This window comes from Oryctolagus cuniculus, chromosome X (assembly GCF_051225735.1).
Source record: "Oryctolagus cuniculus isolate XC-2025 breed Fujian yellow rabbit chromosome X, ASM5122573v1, whole genome shotgun sequence".
NCBI classification, from domain to species: Eukaryota; Metazoa; Chordata; class Mammalia; order Lagomorpha; family Leporidae; genus Oryctolagus; species Oryctolagus cuniculus.
The window spans coordinates 17271479-17289787 of NC_142888.1; the positions used below are offsets into that span (position 1 = coordinate 17271479).

Genomic DNA, 18309 nt, shown 5'->3' on the forward strand with positions numbered 1-18309 from the left:
TCTTCCCCATCAGACATGAGGCAAGGCTTAAAAATGAAGCAGCTTAGAACTAGATAATTCAAAAAAAAAAAAAAAAAAAAGAAGTAGATAATTCAGACTGCTCAACTTGGATGAGTCTTATTTTATATAAATTATCTGCATTTACACATGCATTTACACATGGAAAATTGATTCCTTGAGTGAACATAACGATTTAAGAAAAATTGGGTTTTAATATGTATATCAAGTGGATAAACCTGGCGGAAACCACCTTAACCGAGTGACTGCGAGTGGGCTAAACCATCATCAATGCATGTCATGCTATGACGTGCTAAGGACACAGTTGTTTGTATGGTTTCCTTACCAAAGCTGCATAGCCTGAATCAACTCATGAGGACACAAAAATGACAAGGTCTTTGAAGACCAGGAAAAGCAGAGAACCTGTTCTAGGTCAGAAGTTAAACAGACATAGCCAGTAAATGTCATGGAATTGTGAATTAGATCCCAGACCAGGGAAACAATAACAAGAAATCATGGGCACAACTGACATTTGGACTTGGGCTGTAGATTAGATGGTAGTTTTGTATGTTAAACTTCTTTACCAGTTGTACTGTGGTTATACAGGACAATGTCCTAGGAAAAAAATGTACATGAAATATCTAAGTGTAAAGGGGTATCATGTCTGCAACTTACTCTCTAAATGATTCTGGAAAAACCCAAAGCTATCATCTGTCCATCCACCCAAACCCCAGTGGCAATGAAGAATGTGTTTGTGGTTCCTACGCCAGTGGCTTCCTTACTATTGGAAAGAATTTGATTCATGTCCTTCCTACACTTAATCTGAAGGCAAAGTCTTGGCAAGTGTGCCAGGGCCTGCCTCTGTATTCATTCCACCATCGAAGCATTACAAATCCAGGGAAATCCCCTCGCAGCTCCACAGAACACATCCCTTAGTCTTGGTGCTTTCCCCCAAACACCAATGTTGCTTGCTGCTTCAGAACCTGCACCAGCTTGATCCTTTTTAATTTTTAACTGAATTGGTTCTGTCCCCTCCAGCATGTGCCAAGTATGGAATGGAAAGCCAAATGCCCTCCTCAGTCGTGCATACACTGTTGTCTTAGACACACTGAAACGTTGAATACTCCTCAGTTGCCTAGTTAAGTGCCATCGAAACAGCCAGTCTGGGTGTTTCAGTCAAAGGCAGGTTTGGGTGAGATGGGGGGAGGATAGATGATAGATTTATTTAAATAAATTTTGTGTATGTGGAGTTCAATGGCAGACTTTTAGGGTCGTACTCAGGTCAGCATCATCACTCCTACACCAACTGATGCCATTCTTAATGAGCTTGGTCATCTCTTATTATTTCCAAAATCTCTAGTATAGGCTGCACCTAGTGGGCTTTTGTTATTCCTTTGGCCCATCAGCTGCTTAACTATGAGTGCATCGGGAACCTTGGTGGTGGCAGAGAGCTGCTCCCAAGGAGCTGATGTCACTACTCATTTTTCCGGCCTCCCTCACAGCTAGTGCAAGAAACAGAACAGGACAGGCAGGAGAGAGCGATCCTGTGGTATGGTGATCGTGACCATGGGTGAAGTACCCAGGAAATGTTTGAGGCACCTCTCCCATCCCACATCCCCTGAGGTTTGGCACTACTAACAGTAGAAGTGATAGGAAATTCTTTTGAGATGCAAAGTGTAAACTGTAGGCTGTTGTAATTCATATACTTGTTAGCCCCAGAGCCAAGAAAAAAAAAAAAAACCCTAGTATTGTGATTATGACTATCACTGCACAAAATTTATCTCCTAAGCTACAAATGCTTACCCTCTTTGATCCAGAAATCTCAGTTCTAGGAATGTGTCCCACAGATACATTTGTGCATGTGAAATGATAACAGATGTGCAATATTGTTTATCATAGCAAAACACCAAAAGCAGCCTACATATCCCACTAAAGGGAACTGCTTAAATAAAGATCCTACAGCCTGTAATATTACACAGCCATAAAAACAATGAGAAAGCACTTTATATAAGGAAACAGATCTCCTGAGTCCATTTGTGAGTTTACCAAAGCAAGGTACGTTAACTAGGGTCCAGAGAATGCTATCTTTTGTGAAATGAAAGGAAAAAGCTAGGATATATATAAATTTTAATTGTTTATAAACACGTTCAGACTACATAAGAAATAATTTTGACTTAGTAAACGTAAAGTGGGACCACCTTATGGTGGTCGAGGGTCTTTTCACTGCCCAGATTTTCATTTTTCAGTCAAATTAAGCACTACCTATTTTAAAACTAAATACCTAAATTGAAACAAAAACAAAATCATCAACACTTTTGTAACATAACTGCGTGCTTTATTGAGATACACAGTAAAGCAGTAATATAATACAATAGTAAGGCATATATTTGGTGAAGTTTGATATGTTGTGAAAATGCAGTAAAACTGAAGTTTAAAAAAATAATTAGTAAATGTTACAGTGTTGGTGTTAAAACACAATATATTATGATACTCAAGTAAGAACCCAGTACCTGAAAACAATGACATAACATGCCTTGTGATGCTTATGCTTCAGTTACATTGATTATGATGTACACTTTAACACCTGGTGGTTATAAAGAACACGACGTAATGTCCAAATTATGCTTAAAATGCAGCAATAAAGCTCTCAATTTTTAATTCAAATATTTTGACACTCACTCCAGAACTAATGTCTAAAAGAACAAACAAAAAAAGATTAAAACAAAATTATGCACTCTATTTACCTCTGATTTTTAGAATGAAACTGAAACTTCTTAGTAGGATATAAAGTGACCCCATGTTTTAAATCTTGGTTAAAAAAAAAATCCTTGGGTACAGAAAAAGTCCAGCATCACATAAAGAAAAAAAGAATGCTAGACTAAAACCAAATCTCTATGTAATTTGTTACCTTAGAGCTTTGGGTTTTCTTTTGGAAATTAGAAAGGAAAGAGAAAATGGAGAAAGATGCTCACACAGTAGACAAGTGGTGAAGCTGTGGAGTCAGGTGTGCACAAGTGTCAGGAACACCCCAAAACCAAAGTGAGGTAGAAATAGCATGAGAAGCTGTGTTTGATGTTAATCATCATTAATAAAATAATGGACAAACTCACTCTCCAAAAGTTAATTACACTTGATGTCAGAGGTAACAGATTTGTAAAATAATAGGTCATAGGGTGATTTCTATTGACTGAATGGTTTAACAAAATCGAAGAGTAATAAAATGACATGAAAGAGTAAAGCTTTTTCCTACCAGTCCTTAGCTTTTCCTCTTGAGATTTTCTTCTCTTTTTGAACAACTTTTGTTTGCTCATATAATTAACCTGCCTAATTCACCAAAGGAGGGCTTGTACTAGCTTTTGCTGCTGGAACAGCTGAATCCGTTTGCCTTCCCACTCACAATCCTGTGTGGAATTACTCGCAGAGAAATGCAAAGGAGGGAAACACAGTTTGGTTGCTATTTAGCCAGTGTCACAATGTGATGGGGGCTACTGTCTTATGTGATTTCTCAAGGGTTAGTTTAAAAATAATTCATGTAGCATTCAAAACAAATCATCACAATGGAAATCACCTAAAACAACAACAAAGCCGCTCACTTTGGTTGGACTGTGAGAAGAGGGCAGAATAATGCAGTCAGGATTGTAGCGATCCGTATTCATGGTTATGAACTTCCAGCCAATCCTTTCCATCAAGAGGGTCTGCTCCCTCACAGGGATCAGCTGGGAATCCAGAGCCCTTCCACCCTACCATTGTCCTCCTCCTGCCTGCGAACTGAAAATGCCTCTGTGTGGACATCCTGCCTTCCACAGAAGCAGCATTAAATGGAAACTGTGGCATTGCCAGCAGCAGGAAGTTGAATATTATCAACCAGTGGATCACTCTAAGATAAGAATCCTGTGTATTCATTCACATGTTCCTGTTAAAACAGTTTGAGTCCTCTAGTCGTGCAGAGTTTAGAACGAGAACCATCTGGAGGCCTAGCCAATGTTAGAGTGTCGAAGCTTCCTCCTGGCTTCAAGCTTCGGGAAAATCCACTGTAGAGCAGGCAGGTAAGCCTGGATGACTAGAAGCACTTTGTTTCCACTAGGAAGTGGCAGGAGCATTGGAAGAAAATTTAAGAGGCCCACAGAAATTCCCATGTATTTATCTATATACCTATAGTATTTTTATACTTATAGACATACAGATATGTCAAATGAAAACCCACAGCCAGCCCCACTCAGTCAGCAGTTCTTAAAAGAATAATTTTGAAGTAGCTGTTGGGTGGTGTTGGACAAAGTCCTATCTTCAATATGCAAGAAAAGAAAAAAAGCCATGAGTTTCATATATGAATGTCACGCTGAAAGGATGCAAAACAATGCACTGCCTCAAAGATTGTGTGTGTGTGTGTTTATGTGTGTGTGCACATATGTGTTTGTTTTTAGGGGTTTTTATAAACAACTTTTTTTTATAAAGCACACTTTAGTTTACAATCTTTCTTTATAACTGTTATAAATTTTTAAACAACCCAAAATGCGTTCCATATAAAGAAATGGCAAGTTATTTAGCTATCAAGATTTTACATGTAGTTTTCTTATAACTTTTTTGTACAATTGCATAGACGTGTAAAACCTGCCATTGTTAACAAAACAATAACAGACTTAGAAACTACTGAAATCTACAGTATAGTACCACTACCCTTCACAAAAATATAGATTTTATTTCTTGTAAACTCTTACTGTCTAATCCTCTTTGTTGTATGAATATTATAAAAACCATGCGGGAATCAAGAGTTGTAAAACATTTATTCTGCCCCTTCTTCATCTGTCATGACTGAAACTAAGGACTCCATCGCTCTGCCCAAATCATCTGCCATGTGGAAAAGGCTTCCTACATTGTGTCCTGGAAAATAGAGAGAGAGAGAGAGAGAGAGAGAGTCTTTAAAAAGGGAGCAGATACCATCATCCTGATTGTTTGACAGCTGGGGAATTACTGCCCCATTTCTGGGTGAGGACAACACAGAAGCTGCATCGAGGGTGTACACAACAGGGTTTGATTTCCCCCAGTTTCCAGAAAGAAGCAAAGCCTTGTTAATGAAGCTACTGCACATTGTTAGTATCATTTTAATACTGGACAGGCTACTGGTATCATTTAAGTGAAAGAAAATGTCCAACACTCGTTGTCCCAATGTAGATGCCATATATCAAAGGAGTTCCAAGCATAAGCACAAGATTCCTATCACAGCAGGAATATCTCATGGTGGGATATACTTCTTGCAGCTTGCTGTGAGTGAGTAGTAGTTACTGGAACTAACATTTGTTACTATCAAAGCACCATCCGATGAATACCACCACTGTCTCCACCATTACCTCTGATACAGCTACCACCCCCACCCTAACACCATCACCACTGTCGTCATGGCTACCACTGCTACACACACAGTCTCCATTTCAGGGATGTTTCCAGCTGTTGGCTCACTTCTGAGGCTATGGTGGAGGTGGCGATTTTCTCCCTGCTGTTGTTGGGGTTGAAAATAAACTCTTAAATCGACCTTTTGGGATATTGTTACCATTTGAATTGGGAAGCTTCAGAAAAATCATCATATTCATTCCACACTACTCTAGAGCCTAATATAATATGACCCACATGGACTGCAGGATTTGGGTGTCCAGTAAATCCGTCTCGATGCCCTCTTCAATGAGGGGCAACTATCACAGTAGCCTTGCGATAGTACAGTGACACGGCCTAGCCCCCAGCATGGAGGACTAGAGAAATGCAATGTCCCTGGTACACCTGTAGCAAAACTCTGAGCTGGAGGAAGACAATCTGAGATGCACCTGATGGCTTCCCTTTTTGTTCATGTGCCATCTTTTCATATGGCTACTTTTAATTCTTGGACATTGGTAAACCACTGCACTGTTCAGGTACTGCCTTTGGAACTGAAATGCTTGATTATTGCTATCTTGCCATGTGTCAACTTCACAGATTCCCATAATAACTGTTAAAATCTCAATGAAAATTAAAGGCAGACTAGAACAGGTATTCTGTTCTAATATTTATTTCCAGACACAGGTCTTTTTTTTTTTCTTTAAATGAGAGGATCTGAAGAGGATTCAGGGGCAAGCACTTAAACAGTGATGGCACCAGATCAATTTAAGACTTATTAAAAGTTTAATGCTACTCAGGCATTTATATTAAGGTGACTAAGTTTGTAAATCTCTTTTGAGCTTTATTAGTGTGAAGAGTTTCACTGAGAACTAATTATGTTTAAAAAAATCACTTTGGATTTTGGTTGAGCCTGCAAATAGAAAAACTTTGAACAAAGCATATGCACGATTCATAAAGTGGGCCAACAGTTTGGCAGCTCTCAGTGAGGAACTGAAATCATCTTTGGCTTTTCTATGCTATAAAAACCACAGGGAGACACAGTGAGTCCTTTGCTGCTCCTTAAAGCTCAGAGTACAAACATAACCGATGGCACCAGGTTGGAGAGCTTCCCTTGTATCTATTTTTGACTGCCTAGCAACCCTGGGAAATCTGCACAATTACTCATGCATAATTGAAAATGGATGAACTAACTGCAAATTTTTAATTACTAGCCATCTTAACAGCTATTAAGAAAGCCAGTAAAAACAGAACCTCAGACTCTTACAACCTGATACCTGAATATAATTCAAACCGTTTCTCATGACCCACATGTCACTATAGCACAGTCCACCTGGTGGCTAGAAAGCATGTCATAAAACATAAACAAAATAGGGAATAGCTCATTGGTTTCCTGTCAGCTTAGTGATGATCTCCAAGTGCCTTTTATGACTGTGTTAGGGGATATGGACTGCAGTTCACATAAAATGAGCATATGCACTTAGAGATTGCAGAGCCAATGGTTACTTGTATGCTTTGCAATGGTGTCCAGTAGTTACTAGCTGGAGGGAAAATTCGTGAGCCTCTCAAAGAGGCTGAAGTTCTAGGGGTACCTGCTATTTGAAAACAAGGAAAAGAGAGGTTCATTCTTCTTAATACACCAAGCACTCCTACAAAATGTTAGGTGACTTTAACCTGTTGAGATTGTCAAATTTCACAAATTAGTTCATGGGTATCCTCATGTTATAAAAATGAAGAGTTTTTAGAGTCACCTTGCCATATCTGTATTATACCTTTTGTCACTACATTTACAAATAACTGTTTTGCCAGAATCAAGAGTCTATTATTATTTTTCATAAAGAGATTGTCATTAGTTCCCCTCCCCTCAAAAATTCTTTCACAAAATGCTATTGTAAAGAATCACAGCTCAATCCACTCGAGGTGTTTAACTGCACTGTGCATTGGATATAGAAGACAGATTTGTATCCTGGTTCCATTATCCCTGTGTGTAAGCCAGAGCGTTAACTGAGGTTATTAATTTTACCTGATAGGTTTTTTTTTTTAGTCAAAATATAAGTAAAAGAAGTACTGAAAAGCAGCCAGGATTCAGGCATCTGCAATCAGCTTCAGGCACAAGTTGACACCAAAGTACGTCTATGTAAAGTATTAATTTAATCCATTTTTAAGCAAGGATTATTGAACACAAAGGCACCATGCGTTGAGCATTAGGGCACTTGTATGTTTTTCCAAGTTGGCACTAACTGCAACATATTCGTCTCACACGCCACCACTGCCTAAGGGAGCTGTTTTCCACACTGATTGGAACTGAGACTTCCTGGCAAAGATCCAAGACCTCAATAACAATCTGGCGCTCTATTTTTTTTTAAATACAATTCTAAAATAAATTGTTAGGATTCAGTTGGCCAAGTCAAAGCCAGAAGGTTGCAGTACAATTTGCTTATCTTTTCTTCTCTGCAATTTAACCTCTGAAAAAGAATCAGGTCTACTGTACCTTTGGAGTATTTTCCTAGCATTAAAGAAGTCATTACTGGCTTCTGGAAATTTATCTGGCAATAACGTACCTCAAGTAGTAAAGTCATCGACTGCCTATATGACTTCAATTATGTGTGCTGACTTTTCCATGAGGGAAACATGTTCTGGATAGTAAAAATTATGGTGGCACTTTCTACAAAAATTAAAGTAATTTTAAGGGGGATACTCACCATAAAAATGAACAAGAGGTCTCATATGAGGTGCAATGAGCAAGGCAAACTCTCAGGACCATTCAATGTTCCACCAATTCAGGTTTCCTCAATGTCTCCTCCCAGCCTACCAATCCCTCCCCGGGACCCCATAGCCCAAACCCTGGGAAGAGAGAACTGGTGTGGATACCCTGAAGGTTCACTGACTCCATTCAACTTGCATGGCCTCAGTGTTGGCACACTCTGCGCTAAGTTTAAGTGAATCGGTGGTCATTCTAGTGATCACTTCTCCTTAGAAGAACTCTACACCCATGCAACCTGTCTCCCAGCACAGTACATGCAATTGCCATCCCATGCGGAGAACTTAGCCCCTCCATCACAGTAAACTCTTGGTAAGGACAATCTTGTTTCACTTGGGCTGTAGTCCAGTGCTTTGTCATCCAGCCATAAATTGATTAGATCATCCAATAGTCACACAATATTCCTGGTAGCACACGGTAGAAGCAGCTTCCACTGTAAACCCCCAAATTGCATTCAGTGATAATGCTGCATCCCTACCCCTTTCAAACCACAGATAGGCATTCAGAGTAATCTGCAAGAATCTGGCACTCAGTCTTTTTACTTGATTGTTTACTGGCCTCTCTGGCTCCAAATGCCAATTTAAAAAATCTTATAAGGGCAAAGTATAGATAACTTAAATCATTTAAGTGCCATCTTCAAATCCGGGCTCTGTAATGTGGAGCCCACTGCTTACCCTCTCATTGACTGTTTCCTCTGTCAAACGAGGTTAAGAATACCTACTTAATAGGTTTGTCATGAAGAGTCCATGGCAAAAAAGATGGCAAGTGCCCAGAACAGTGTTTGGCACACAGCAAGTGCTGAAAAAATGTTAGCAAAAATGGCAAAGGAAGAGTGTAGGAACGCAGGAAAAAAGAAAACCAAAATAAAATGACTTCATCCTAGAAGACTACAAACCAAGGGCACTGACAGAAAATGCTAAGGTCCTAGAAGTGGAAGCAAGCTTGGTGACTCATCAATTACGTTCAAGGCTAAATTTATTTTGAAGATTTTGTTTGTGTTGCAAAAGGCAACAGATGATGAAGTGCAGAGTTCCAACCTAGGGACTACAAAGCATTGCCATTTTAAAGAGATTCCTGCTGCCCCCCCCAACCCTGGTCCTGTCGTCATGGTGATGCCAAGGGCAGTGCGCATTTGAGAAATGTTCCTCATGAGCTGCAAGTGGAGAGGTGACTGCCACCCTTACATGATGATACGATGTGTAATACACACATGCGCGTGCTTGCACACAAGTCTTCCACAAACACCAAACATAGAAAGCAGGATGAGACAGACAGAAGCCGTGGCTGTGAGCCTGAATCTCACTGACCTCTCTCATTGGCTTTCCAGGGGTATTTCTTCCTTTAATAATAGAGAGAGGAAGAGACAGAGATATCAGAAAGGAAATAAAAAACATGCATAAATGTACAGTTTCATACCAATTTTCTCCTTTTACCAAACAAATGTTGAGATGACAATTCATATATTCCCTTCTGGAAAAAAAAAACCCAAAAGAGACATCTAGTCAAATAACCTTTACATAAACTTTAAATCAGTGTAAAACAGATAACATGATCCAGGAGACATAATTTATAGAATCCATAGAGTCCACGCATTAAAATGAATGAAGACTGGCACAGAGTAGGAATCTGACAAATTAGGCATTATTTTCAAGGGCAACAGTAGAATTCTCTTGAGCTAAAAGTTCAGAAATCTCTGAATCTCTTCATTCTTGATTTGACAATCAATACGTTGACACATAAATAGCAGTTGGCTTTGTGTGCCAAAAGTGTGTAACCCAAATGCAAGGCAGAACACCATACAGAGGCTGCACGCTGCCCTTCTGGGAGAATTTATTCTTGTTGGTAGATGGGGAGCATGTCCATGATGAGATGGGGGCATTTGAGAAAATAAAGATATGAGGGGATGAAGTCAGTGCCACGAGTGGGCGAGCCACAAAGCCCGATCCAAGAAAGAGCTTTCAACCTTCTCCTCATCTTCAACAAATACCAGGAGCCTAGGGAGTCTGTGCGTGAAGACCAGCTGGCCTTGTGTTACAGATTCCTACATCTGCATGCATGCATTTACTTTTGTAAAACATTCTGATGAACAAGTGTTGTACAATAAGACTCGTCACTGAACAGAAAATTAGAGCCCTCTGACCATATCTAGAGTGTCTTGGGCATACAATTTCCTGGAAAAAAAAATGGTTTTCAATTGAATTTAGCACTAGACTACTTCCTAAGACAACCCTATATAGAATTTGAGTTTTTGGAGCAGATGAAGCAGAGCTGTGAGAGATCCTGTCATCGTATCTTCCTTCTCCTCTCACCAACCAAACTCAGGGGATCCAAGGAGACTAAAACCCCTTAAAATCAATTTGGGAACTACTAGCATAGAATGAAGATGTGTGAAACCGCAATTCCAAAAGAAACCTTTTGAAATTCAGGTTCAGGGTCCAGAACCTCTAGTATGCATTTAAAGGCTTTCTAAGTATTAATTTTTCTTTCCTCTTTCCCCTCTCCCTTCATTTCTGCCATGTGAACTGTCTTCAGTGAGTCAGACATTTCTTAGGAGTATACAAACTGCATCTTGTCTATGTACGCGCCCGATGGTTATGATGCTCCTCCAGCCAGGGAGGAGAGAGAGAAAAACGGGTACCAGCTCCTCAGCGGCAGGTGTTACAGTGGTGCATTCCTACCAGATGCCAGGAAAGGGGAGGAGAATGCCATTTGGTCCTCGATGGCTCAAATACATCCCAGTGTGAATTTCTCCTTCCTTGTGATTCCTTCAGCAAGGTATTTTTGTTTTCTGTTATACCTTATAGTCATTCTCTCTGGTAGCCGAACTGTCTCCCTACAAGGCTATAAGCTCCTTGAGGGCAGGGCACACATGTTGTTGCTCCCCGATCTGTGTATTCCCACTAAGGTGGACTGTACCTAGATACCACTGGTATCTGATAAATGCTGCTTGAACTGAATGGGTGACACAGCAGCTAGGTCACGGCCAAGGGTACCATGTTATAAGCAACTTAGCCATGAGTACTGCTACCCTTTAAATTGGTATCTTGTTCTGGATTATAACTCTAATCTATTTTTAAAACTTGACAACTTTGGAGCAGGCATTATGACACAGTAGGTCAAGCCACCGCCTACAGTGCCGGCATCCCATATGGGTACCAGTTCAAGTCCTGGCTGCTCCACTTCTGATCCAGCTCCCTGATAATGTGTTCAGGAAAGCAGTGGAAGATGGCCCAAGGGCTTGGGTCCTTGCACCGAAGTGTGAGACCTGGAGGAAGCTCTTGACTCCTGGCTTGGGACCAGCCCAACTACAGCCTTTGAGACCAGTTGGGGAGTGAACCGGCAGATGGAAGATCTCTCTCCTTTACCCCTCTCCGTCTGTCTCTCCCTGACTTTTGAATAAATAAATAAAGATTATTTAATTATTTAAAAGTTACAGAGAGAGAGGGGGAGAGATGAGAGATCTTCTGTCTTCTGGTTCACTCCCCAAATGGCCACAATGGTCAGGATTGGGCCAGGCTAAAGCCAGGGCCCTGGAAGTCCATCCATGTCTCCCACATGGGTGTAGGGGCCTGAGCACTTGGGCTATCCTCCACTGCTCTCCCAGGTGCATTAACAGGGACTGGATCAGAAGTGGAGCAGTCAGGACTTGAACCACTGTCTATATGGGATGTTGGTGTTGCAGATAGGTTAACCCACTGTGCCACAATGCTGGCCCCTCAAGTAAATAAATAAATCTTTAAAAAAAAAAGTCACAACTTTCAAGAGAGACAGTGTCAGGAATATATATGATTTAGTTTCAGAACGTAATTGTAATTACTAGAATGATTAAATCTATATATGTTAATTCTGTACCAAGCCATATGCAGTCTTCAGTATTGAGTGGTCACTGCTGAATATGCAACAGCAAATGATTTGTGTTCTGTGTCAGCTACTTCTTCAGAAACCATATTTTGTGTAAAATGGACCTCCCCAAACTTGTCAGGCCTAATCTCTTACAAATCCTCCCTGAACACTGGAGTCCCAATGTGCTTAGCAATACAGCACAAAAGAGAGGTCCTCTTTCATTGACAAGAGTTAGAAACGCACAATGCTTTCTGCTGTATTAGGAATACTTCTACACTGACAGGAGCGGCTGCTTGATTCCAACATTTTTAAAAGCTTTTGATCAATACATACATACACGCATACAAGCACCAGATAAAAGGCTTCATTTCATAAACACATTGTTTGGAAATGAGTTGGGGGGTCCAGCTGGCAGTGTGGCATGCTGAAAGGGAAGGACCACAGAGAAGGAGGAAGCGTGCTGGGGGAGTTTTGGGTCTAAATGAAGGGCTGGGGCAGGCCTAGAGTGGTCTAGGTTCCTCAGACGGCATGAACTTGAGACTATTGATTGTTGAGTCATCAGAGTCAGGACTGCTGGACATCACTGTTTCTGGGTCCCTTTACCTTCTTCTATTTTAATTCACTGACTTGAAAAAAAATAATGAAGAACTCATCGCGTTTTAGCATTTCTGTCTGGTTACTAGTCAAAGAACATTCAAGTGGCTATATTTTAAATACTGAAACATGCAGGCTGCTTGGTAGACATGGATATAAGTGTATAAAGAAATTTAAAAGTTATTTTGTTGAGCTGAAAGTCGATAGGCACTGAAGCCTGTGGCTATATATGTATAATGAGGCAGAATGGACAACAAAAGAATTCTGTAAAGCAGGGACTGGCAAACTTTCTCTACAAATGGACAGATAGGAAATATTTTGGGTTTGGCAAGCCATAGTCTCTTGCAGTCAATTTGGAAACTGTTAGTCCTATAGGAAGTATTTAATTCCACTACAACCATGCGCTTATAGTGAGAAAGTAACTGTAGACAACTTATAAATGAATGAGTGTAGTTGCCTTCCAATAAAACTTTATTTACTTTTTAAAAAAAAAAAAAGAGGCAGTGTGATAGATTTGGTCCATGGGCTGTGGTTTGCGTGTTGTTACTCTGGAGAAGCAGGCAGGAAACAGGATGGTACCCAGCAGGGAGTACATGATGCTTCTGTGGGCCTTTATTCTTTATGCTGCTCTTGCATAAAACAACAACAGAACAAGATTTGAATTCTAAAAGATGGTGGGTTTTACAAAGCTGTCAGCTTGGTCATTTAGGAGCGTGTGATAGAATGTACGTGTGCTTATTCGGGAGGAGGTGGTGTGAGAGGACTAGCATGGTTTGGACTGTTGGGGGTTACAATCATGAGGCACAGGCCAGTAAGCAAGAGATTGTCCAGGCAGCAGAAATACTCACATAGCACCACTAGCTGCCTTTTGGGCTGTTCTAAGAGCTTATCTCGCATCCTGTTATTTGTTAATCCGTACAAAGGGGCATCGCATTTTGGAGAGCCCAGTACCATACCACTGACTATGAAAGTGTTTCTTTCATCAATGCACAGACAGTACATACACAAATCTATTTGTCAGACCTATAAAGGATCAGAGAGTTGTGGACTAATTGCTTAAAGGGCTTCTTTTAAAACTATTTATTGTTCCTTGTCATGTAGTGTTCCTATGGAATAATGGTGGAGATTTAGAAGGTGTCTGTGAGCAGATAATAACTTTTTATTATACTGGAATTCAACTTCTACATATACTTATGGAAACTGGCTGATGTTCAGCATTGTAACTGCACATGGAACCATTCAAATCCCACGAGTGGCTGTGAATAGTGTACTCCAGCTAGAGATTAAACAGGAAAGATGGAATCACAAAGCCAACATTGCACACACTCACACCTGGAACCCCCTGCAGTGTATGCTGCCATTATGCAGGGGAGTGCTGGCCAGCACTTTATCACCAAACAGAGAAGCATGCAGCCTCTTTATTAATGTGGATAATATCTGGCAAGACTACCAAGAGAAGATCAGAAGGCTAATTTAACTTGTGGAAGTGCTGAGAGCCACATACTTAACTTCTCTGGTTTTAGAGGTTAGTCCTTGTGATAATTAAAGATAAGTATTGGGTAGTACCTTACTACGATCCAACTTTAAGTCACAACTGTGGCAAGGGATAACATGAACAAGAAAGTAATGTGCCTATGTATATACTTTTTACTTAAGAAAACCCTCCTCCCTCCCTCCCTCTCTCTTTCTCTCTCTCTCTCTCTCTTTCTTTGTGGCTTCTCCTCTATGGGCAATTATCTAGTGGGGTTAAGTAAACCACGAGGTGGCATTTAATAGCACATTTCCACTAAATGTCAGACCTCTGGCTTTGACATCTGTTTTTAGTTACTCAAACAGCTGTCTGAAACAGCTGTAGCAACAGTGAACTTGAGTTTCTGCAACAAAGCAGTAGGAACGTGGATGGCAGAGTCAGAACAGCACTATAAAGTCCTCTAAGGCATTAGCAAGGTCTTGGCAGAAACTTCGACGAGTAAAATTAAAAAAATTTTTGGAAAGATACTGCAAAAAGGAAAGGGAAACTGAGATCAGTTAGAGAAGTTGTAAACCACAGTTTAGTGCATTGCAACCAGCATTTTGTTTTTAAATGCAAGAAATAGAGAAACAGCATGGAAGGTGTTGTTTCATGAAACTTGGGTTACTTATCTTTGTATGTATATGTCAGTATCCACATACACGTAGTGTGTGTGTATATATATATACATATGGCATGGGTATATATATATGTGTGTGTACATAAACACACATTTATTATCTTACTGTAGTCTGTGATATAAAATGTTTCTCATGTATGAATAATGGTTAAAACAGGTTTAAAGTCATTGCTCAGTATATCAAAGATGCTAAGATGACCTTTCAAGGCTCATCCATTAGGAAGAATCTATAATCATGAAATTAAGATGCTCAAGAACTTTTTTTTTTTTTTTACAGGCAGAGTGGACAGTGAGAGAGAGACAGGGAGAAAGGTCTTCCTCTGTACCTTTGGTTCACCCTCCAATGGCCGCCGCACCATGCTGATCCGGTGGCAGGAGCCAGGAGCCAGGTGCTTTTCCTGGTCTCCCATGGGGTGCAGGGCCCAAGCACCTGGGCCATCCTCCACTGCACTCCCTGGCCACAGCAGAGAGCTGGCCTGGAAGAGGGGCAACCGGGACAGCATCCGGCGCCCCAACCGGGACTAGAACCCGGTGTGCCGGCACCGCTAGGCGGAGGATTAGCCTAGTGAGCCGCGGCGCCGGCCAAGAACTTCTTAATATCAAGCTAGCATGACTACCAATGGCAGGATGCTCCAATGACACCCAACTATCTTTCTCTCTATATATATATGTATGCCATTCTTTCAGAATGAAAAAAAAAAAGCTTTTAGTTGGAAATAAAGAAGCCAGAAAACATTGTTTTAAAGTGCATTGAGAATTAGCCCATTTTTACAAGGATGAAAATCCAGTTGATTTCAGATAGAAAAAGGCCTAACAAGGCCTTAGCAGGAAGCAGCAAAACAAGAAAAAATGCCAAGGTCATAGCATCACAGAAAGATTAGGTGGGTCTTCCAACCCCTCACCTATTCTTATTACATGTTTTCTGTTTATTTGATTGCTTGTTTTCCCGACCCAAACATAAGAATTTTCTCGAGTCATCATGAGGCAATTAAGTAGAAACTTAGTTAACAGAATTGGCATCAGATAAGGGCTGGGTCAGGGTGGGGGAGGGGAAGATAAGGCCTCCATATCCCAGTATTTGAGAACAGCACTTAGATGCTATTCTTCCATAAGCCCTAATTTGGTAAACACAATGCTGGCAGTGTGAGTAGAGTTTTCCGATCAGTATCCACATCACTTCGGCACGAGAGGTGCTAGCTGCAGATGCCATCTCCGAGGAGGTGCAGTCTACGCTGCCACCTCTGCACTCAGGCTTCAGGACTCTTAAGGACATGGGGAAATGCTGCAAAGGATTTTACCTGAAAGCTAACTGGAGTGGACCAGAGACCCAGCTCCAGACAGGAGGAAGCAGAGCCATGAGCCTTGCTATCACCTCTTCTCTGCTATATGTTTGTTTTGATATGGAAGACGTGCCCAGGGCCCCCAGAGAATAGGCACCAAATTCTCACCTATCAGGTCAGCAAGACACAGTTCAAGGGGCTGTGATCTCCAAGGAAAGTTCGGTGGCTAATGAGATGGGTAGTATTTGTGGGACCAAAAATCCTGGGCCTACTAGTACCCGTGTGATCTTGAAGACGACGCTTCTGCCCGAGGTTAGCCTCTTCCTAACAGGGAGTGCCTGGCATTGGCATCCATTCATGCCTCAGGCATGTCCATCGCAGCAATCATGTAATTGTATTGTGATCTGAACTTCTTTGGAATCCTGACCGTAAGAACCTTGAAGGCAAGGAACTTAATTCTTTTTTGCAATTCTAGTGCCTCCACTGGTACACAGCAGATGCAAGTAAAAGCTGACAGGACAAACGAGGAGAGAGGTGAAAGCATGTATGGTCTTCTCATGTGAATGATGACATTTAGGGAGAGGAGATGCCTATGGCAGGATGGGAATGGGGGTGCTGGGGTGAGAGGGGGTTGGCTGCAGTGGAAGGCAGGTAAGATTTGTATCTTCGAATCAACACATCAGAGGTGCGCAGCAGTGACAAGATGGCTGGTGCAGACATTTAAAATTAGCTTCCCCTGACAGTTCCTTAGCAACGCTCCAGCAGAACATTACTGCTTTGAATGTGCACTGCACAACGTTCAGTTGCACATCAAATAGCTAGGAAATGGCCATTGTTAACTGACACTGAACAGAAAGAGAGGGAAAACACACCACTCAAAACACCCTCCTCGTTGCCCTCACCGAGAGGAACAAATAGCCCAGATTTTCTGCTGCCCCGCCCTCCCTGGCTGCACATTAGGAGTGCCAGTCACTGGCCACAAAGCCTTGTGCTTCTCCCTTTCGCTTCCCCAGGTTTTCCTTCTATGTGACCACAGGCCACTGCTACCATTCCTTTTACTTATTGAAGGTTGGGGGGGGAGGCGGTCAGTGTCTTTGTTTTATGTCAAGGCAATAAACCAAAATAAATAAGTGGGAGGAACAAATAACATCAGCCAAATCTCCCCTTGGAGAGCTCACGCAGGCTAGTGGGGTAAAATGCTGTGTTTGTTTGAGGGGCAAGATACGCAAAGTGAAGGCGGGGGGAGGAAGTAACATCAATGCCTTTCTTCTGGAAGCCTGTAGTCTATCGATGGAAGTGAAAAAAATACCGGCCGTCTGTGGAGATTTAATGTCTTCATATGTAAATGATGGGGTTAGCTCCAATGTGTTTATTTATTAAGATTTATTTACTTATTTGAAAGTCAGAGTTAGAGAGAGAGAGATGGCTGCAATGATCGGAGCTGGACCAGGAGCCAGGAGCTTCTTCCAGGTCTCCCACGTGGGTGTAGGGGTGCAAGCACTTGGGCCACCTTCCACTGCGTTTCCCAGGCCATTAACAGGGAGGTGGATCAGAAATAGAGCAGCCGGGTCATGAAGCGGTGTCCTTATGGGATGCCGGCACCGCAGGTGGCAGTTTTACCTGCTTGCCACAATGCTGGGCCCTAGATACGTTTCTTAAATGTAAAGGGCGGTAGATTACAAAGCAGAATACTCCCTCACCACCACTCAATAAGCATGTTCTAGGCCTCACGCAGCACACGAGAACCATATGGCCAAGGCAAAGGCACCATCAGGGCACTCCTCTCCTCACGTGCAAAAGTCACATTGTTAATTACTCTAAAGGAAAAGGGACCTCGTAATTGACTCTTCAGACGCACGTGTGAAGCAAGTGAAATTTCTCATAGATACCAGGTGGTATTTTCATCTCTGCAAATACCTTGATTGCATGCATCTTTGAATTCAAAATACTCCAAAGCAGACATTCAGTCTTAAGAGTAAAGTCTTCTCACCAGGCACCCAGAATTGCGGTGTCTCAGCACCTGCTGTCTCCCGTATGGAGAGCATACTCATCAGTTGGCTGTGGAAGCAAGTAGCCCAATCCCAGGCAGTGCGAGTCCCTGCCAGGGGCTGGAACTTACCTCTTGAGCTCGGGAAGGAGTTGTTGAGCTGTTCCATCACCTCCTCTAACCCTGTGCTTGTGTCCTGAGGAGGACTGGGGAGATCTTCCTCGCCTTGAGGAAAGTCAAAACAAACAAGAGCAAATCACATTAAGAAAACCAGAGACATACCTGGGAAAAGGGCCATGACCACCAGCACAAATGCATTGTACTTGCTCACCAATA

General features: G+C 41.7%; 2 protein-coding genes across 34 annotated transcripts in view; one reads left to right on the forward strand and one right to left on the reverse strand.

The window, feature by feature from the left end:
* The window catches only part of LOC149119566 (uncharacterized), a 47301-nt gene that overhangs the window by 3773 nt on the left and 25219 nt on the right, over window positions 1–18309 (forward strand). For 9 of the 18 annotated variants that reach the window (XR_016228023.1, XR_016228028.1, XR_016228027.1 and 6 more), the window contains exon 3: window positions 3707–3756. The exons of 8 other annotated variants lie outside the window; for them this stretch is intronic. Coding sequence is in view for 1 of the 10 variants with exons in the window: in XM_089324368.1 (XP_089180494.1) it covers window positions 3707–3769 (63 nt within the window). In the remaining 9 variants the exon portion in view is untranslated. Of the gene's footprint in view, window positions 1–3706; window positions 4004–18309 lie in introns of those variants that run through there. One more of the 18 variants, XM_089324368.1, reaches the window with a different exon arrangement.
* Window positions 2311–18309, reverse strand: part of DMD (dystrophin) — a 2249390-nt gene continuing 2233391 nt past the window's right edge. For 12 of the 16 annotated variants that reach the window (XM_070067426.2, XM_051827673.3, XM_070067427.2 and 9 more), the window contains 2 exons: window positions 18106–18198; window positions 2311–4875 (listed from right to left, as the gene is read on the reverse strand). In XM_070067426.2, coding sequence (XP_069923527.2) covers window positions 4778–4875; window positions 18106–18198 — 191 coding nt within the window. In that variant the 3' untranslated portion in view covers window positions 2311–4777. Of the gene's footprint in view, window positions 4876–9426; window positions 9459–18105; window positions 18199–18309 lie in introns of all 16 variants that reach the window. The other 4 variants (XM_070067432.2, XM_070067428.2, XM_070067425.2 and 1 more) reach the window with 1 other exon arrangement.